Below are 5,400 nucleotides of genomic sequence, written 5' to 3'. Positions count from 1 at the left end.
TATATAAAGTCTATGTGCATAGTGTTTTTCTTGGGCATGGAGATAAAAGGTTTTGGCCAGTGTCCCTGTGGGATTCTTCCTCTGCTTACCTTCTATGATGTAGACACACTCTCGGTCAGGGGGGTACTTGCTAGGATAGTTGGGAGACGTGAAGATACCTCCATCGGCATGTTTTGTCCAAGTTCCACACTGCACTGCTTTCTGTGTTTCTGATGTGGTTTGCTTCTCTGTAAAATAGAAATAAGTAAATTTTAAAAGAATCATTTAATTTTCTATAACACTAAAAATAGAGAGGACATTCTTATAATATCCATTAGTAAATTAATTTTGAAATGCTCTGCTAGTCAAAAACCAATCAATTATACACACTATAAAATGTTCAGACATTCTGGAACATTAAGAGTAGGGGAATATAGGGAAATGCAAAACAATTAGATGTTGTCCACCAGCATTTTTCCAAAGAAACACACCTGTTCCTTTCTTGGTTGCCCCAGAGAAATGGAGGATGATTAAACTTGCTACAACTGAAATAGAAAAGAAAAATTAGAAAGAGATAAAGTGCACTGAGAGGACCAAGTTTTATAAAAACATAATAAGATTTCAGGGTATAATGATACCAAAGCAGATTAATGTCCTATCATTGACTGTTACAAGTTAACTCAGAACTTGCAAAAATTAATTCAAAATGTGTAAGAGAACACTCGGGGAACCTTTTAGAGAACTAGTGCGTGTTTACAATGAGTGAGATCCAAACTCCCCAGGAAAATGTATACCTCAAAGTTAAAAGAAACATTATCCTACTCTACTGGTAGCTCATAGCTTCCAGAGGGATTTCACGACCTGTGCACTTATTACACTACCCTTCCTGGAAAGGCTTTGCCAGTGTCTCTGAAGGAAAAAAAGAGGTGTGTCAGGTAACAGGAGGAAAAGGGAAAACAAACAATGAGATAGAAATCCATGACTGATCCCAACATATTGCCAATGCACTTGTATTTTAGAAAAATAAACACAGGCAAATCCTGCCCTGTGTTTGGAGGGAAGAAATAAAGAAAAACAGATTAATGGGGCTGGAAGGTATTAAGCAGCATTATAAAAACTTGCTTACAGAAAGTACTGAACTACCCTGCTCTCAGCACTTCTAAACTGTGACATTAATCTTTTCTAACCTTAACTTTGATTCAGTATTTAGTGCTACGGAACAACAGACAATTCTTTGGAGAGAAATGGTTTCTAGAAGCATTTTACTGAGTCTGTCATTCAGGATTAGAAACTGATCTGTAGTTTTACAGGAAATCTGAAATACCATTATAACCTGAAATTCTTTTGCTTTGCTCTTGATTTGCTTAACAGCGGCATAAGCTCCAAAGTATCCAAGTAGTTAAATCTCTAATATTCAGAATTCCTACTTTTTCCTCTTCTACCTTTTTTTTTTATTTTGCTGCCCAATTATATAAAAGGTTCATATTCTGACACTTCCTCTTAAATGAACTCAGAGGAGGGGGGTATACTTTATGATGGTTTCAGTCTTTCAGCCAAGGCTTAGTGCAGGAGCTTATAAATTTATGTCCAAGCATTATTTTAGGGAACTAATCTGGACTGTGATCTTAATATTTGAGAAATCATCCGTTGTATCACTTTATATTCCAGCCAGACCCCTACTTCTTACAGTTAAAAATCTGGTCACTGTGTCACTGTTTGTGTGTGTGTCTGTGTAACAGCAGCAATAAATAGAGAAAACATCACCTTCCCGTGCCATCTTTGTACACACAGAGACCCAGACCTCCACAGAGGCTGCATCCACCAGCGTCAGGAGCACATTTGTTTACTCTGCTTCTCCTGCTTTGGTGGACCGTGGAAGGTGTGTTGTGTTTAACTCTTCAGCAAAGCGCAGAATTGGGACACTAATCCTGGTTTTTGAGCGTGATTTCAAACACGCATTTTCTTACACTCCCTTTTCCTGATTGACTTTCGGTGCTGCCTGCCTCCACCACCTGCCCACCTTACGGGGCACTCTGTGGGGCACACTCGGAAGCAGAGAGCCAGAGTTCTAGGTCCAGCAGGCAGGGGCAAGTGGAGACTGCCACTCGCCCTTTAGCAGCCCTGAGCTCAGGAGTGACTTCTCCTACCTAGGAGACAGTGTGGGCCCCCAAGCTCTGTGAATCCAAGCAAAAAGAAGATTTATTTTTGTCCCATCAAGGATCCACCCTGCGCTCTCGGTTTCCACCTGCGCCTTCACTTGGGCCGCAGGCTGCCCGCACGTGTGCGGTTCTCTCCACTCAGAGCTCGCAGCCTACACAGAGACTGTTTTCCCCCCGCCGGCTGGGAGGTCGAGCGACGTCTGGCCGCGCGCCGCCCCCACGCCTGGCTCTGTGATGCTGCAATACAGAAAGTTTACGTCGCCCGGAGACTCGTGGGCACTGAGGGGTCCGCTGGAGCGCTCCGGGCTTCTCCCCTGCGACTTCCGGGAGGTCGGGGGCCGGCACCTTAAAGCTGCGCGGCGCGCGGCGGGAAAGGTACTCACTGTGAATCAGACTGCGTCCATGGATCATGTCTGTGCGTTACACCAGAGGCTCCGAGCTCCACTAATTCCATTTAGAGACGGGAGGACTTCGGTGGTGGGGAGCGGATAGTCCAGAGATTTTAAATATGCAAACCAAGAACAAAATACAGGGGGGAAAGCGACACAGAGACGGGAGAGAGAGAGAGAGATCCGAACCCACACGGCAGCCAGATCCGAATTAGTCCGTCCTCCACCCCTGGCTCGCGCCCGCTCACTGCCGCGAAGCCAGCATCCCCTCCGCGACGCTCGCATCACACAGGGCGCCTACCGCCGCCGCCGCCGGCCGCAGCCTCTCCGTGTGCATCACCGCCGCGCCGCAGCTTCTGGAGGGCGCGCGGGCAGGCGGGCGCGGGCGAACCCGGGGCCCCAAAGCGGGGCCGGGCCGGGCCGGGCCGGGAGGCAGGCGGAGCGGGCGGGGGCCAGTCCCGACCGACGGCAGCGACGGCTGGGGCTCGCTCAGTCCCCAGTCTCATACACCACCAGCAGCAGGTCGGAGCAGCCTCCCAGGGAGGATGTCCAGCAGCAGCCCTCCTCTCGCCAGCCCTTGGGGATCTTCCGCTGAGGCATTGAAGACGGGAGGAAGGGGTCCGTCATCGGCTCGCCGGGCTCCGCGCCACCTCTGCGATCTTGCGGAGAGAGGAGCTGGTGGGTGGGCGTCCGGGAGGAGGGCTGGGGGGTGGCGGAGGGGACGGGGGTGGCTCGAGGGGGCGGGGAAGGGAGGGAGGGAAGGGAGCAGGAAGATGGCAGAGTTACCAAGTGCGCGCCTTAGTCATAGCTCTAGGCTGCAGACCCTCCAGGAAGCCTAGAGTCGAGGAGCAGCCGGGCAGCGGCGCGCGGCGGGCACCCCCAGAGCTGGTGCGCGGCGGACTGGGGCGGCGGCGACAGCAAGGACATCACAGCTGCTGGATCCTGGGGGAGGGCGGGGGAGGGAGTGAGGACCAGGCTGGGATCCGTCACTCTGCCTGCCCGGGAAGGGACGAGAGAGGCGCAGGCAAATCCTCAGCTGGACCCGGGCGCTGAAACAGAGGCATGGAAGGGGGAAGGGCCATCTCTCGAAAAATGCCTTTGGGGTTTGGATTTTATACTTTTTAAGGGTTAGAAATTGCTGTGGGTCGGCCTCCCACCCCTTGTCTTCCTTCCATCTAAGAGGCGCGGGCGCTTCCAGCCCTCGGTCTTCTTTATGGTGAAGGATTCTCCGCCAGTGTCCGCCAGCCTGGAGCCCGGGCCGCGGTGCTGAAGGAAGGGGCAGGCTGTAAAAGTTTCTCGGTCGATCCCTGGGCCGGAGGCCGTCGCCTCAAAGGCACTGCGAAGAAGCAGGCTCTTGCAATTTACTTTTCCCCTGCTGAAAGGATTTAAAACAGCCCAGAAGGCAAACACGTTTTACCCCACCCACTACACACAGACGCGCGCGCGTTAAATTCTAGGCGAAAAAGAGTTGGTAGAACAACAGCACCGCAAGAGCTGGAGCTCGCGAAAAGCGAGTCAGTCAATTAGGAGCCACAGTGAAGAAGAGGTAGCGTCGCGGGGGCCGGGAGCTCTAGAGCGAGGGGAGTCCCTCCCTGGACGCCGCAGCGGCGCCGCCTCCCCTGCCCAGAGGGTCCCGCCCTCCTCCTCAGCCTCTGCAGAGCCGCGCACCCGCCACACTCGCGCCCTCCGGACCTCGGACGCGCTAGAAGGGTCCGAGCCCAGCCGATGCTCCGGCGTTCTGAGGCCTTCAGAGCATGCCGCGAACCTAGCTCTGGAGCTGGGACTGCGCTCCAGGTGGGGGTGTTGAGCAGTTGGGGGCGGGGCGAACTAGGGGTGTAGACTGGGGCCAGAAGCGGGGCCGCCAAGAGTGGGGGGCGGCCTCAAAAGGTCAAGGAGAGAAGAAAGAGCCTGGAAAGGCAGAAAGAAAGGGCGGTGCTCGGGTTGCTGCTGCGGATCCTGGCCATTACGCGCCTGCACCTGCTGCTGCGGTCCCGGGACGCCCACGGGGATGCGTGGGTGCTGGGTGTGTGCGCTCGCCGCGGTCTTGACCGCGCCGGGAGACGGTGTTCTGCCAATGAAAAATGTGGGCAAGGAATAAAGGGGTGAGCCTCCGAGTCAGGAGGAGATTCCCGAGATTCAGATGCAGCTTACAAGACTCCTGCCGCCAAGTTTTTGGTTCCTGGTCTCTAGGCAGTTAGAAGTCACTGAGGGTGGGTAAAGGCCGAGTAGAGGTGTGTGTTCTTCCGTTTAAGGAAAGGTGGGCGATTGCTTGGGGAAGGATCAGAGAGAGAAAGAGACTGAACTCAAGAGCAAAAGCGGAGGAAGAAAGGACAGAGACAGAGACAGAGACAGAGAAACAGAGAAAGAGACCGAGCGTACGCAGAGCTCCAACTCCACCAGAACCCGAAGCCTGAGCCTGTGAGCGGAGCTACAGGCTCAAGAAAAGGAAGTAGAGAGAGAGAGGATGGGTGGAAAGTCGGTGAGTAGCTGCCCACGCAGTACTTATTAAAGGGTGAAAGTATGGGGGCGCAGCAGGTCCCGCGGGAGTCCTGTATCCCACGCGCGATTTTTGAGCCAGTGGGCGGGGTAGGAGCAGCGAAGCAGCAGTGGGCGTGGAGTTGCGGAAGAAGCCCCTCTCCCTCCCCGGCCATCTCCAGCTGGTAAGGAAGAAAAAGGAACCGAGTCTGCTAGGGGACTGGTTAGCAGAGAAACAGATGGATTACGAAGAATGACTGGGAAACATTAGTTTGGATCCGGGTCAGCTGTGGAGGAGACAGGTGGGAGACCAGTGACGCGAGCTGATGTTTTCATATCGTAATCTTTCTTGAGATTTGATAGTCATTTTTAGCATTCAGATATGCCTTTTATAATAA

At 53.0% G+C, this 5,400-nt stretch overlaps 1 protein-coding gene across 2 annotated transcripts in view; it reads right to left on the bottom strand.

Moving 5' to 3' along the window:
- The window catches only part of Neto1 (neuropilin and tolloid like 1), a 116,555-nt gene extending 113,651 nt beyond the window's left edge, over nt 1-2,904 (bottom strand). The window contains exons 1-3 of one of the 2 annotated variants that reach the window (XM_004647309.3): nt 2,522-2,904; nt 471-524; nt 90-227 (exon numbers count right to left, since the gene is read on the bottom strand). In XM_004647309.3, the coding sequence (XP_004647366.1) occupies nt 90-227; nt 471-524; nt 2,522-2,549 (220 nt within the window). In that variant the 5' untranslated portion in view covers nt 2,550-2,904. The remainder of the gene's footprint in view (nt 1-89; nt 228-470; nt 525-2,521) is intronic. The other variant, XM_023707580.1, reaches the window with a different exon arrangement.
- Between the last annotated feature and the right edge of the window lie 2,496 nt (nt 2,905-5,400).

The sequence above is a fragment of the Octodon degus genome, unplaced genomic scaffold, assembly GCF_000260255.1.
Source record: "Octodon degus isolate 3935 unplaced genomic scaffold, OctDeg1.0 scaffold00300, whole genome shotgun sequence".
Taxonomy (NCBI): domain Eukaryota; kingdom Metazoa; phylum Chordata; class Mammalia; order Rodentia; family Octodontidae; genus Octodon; species Octodon degus.
This window is presented reverse-complemented; position numbering and strand designations above follow the sequence as displayed.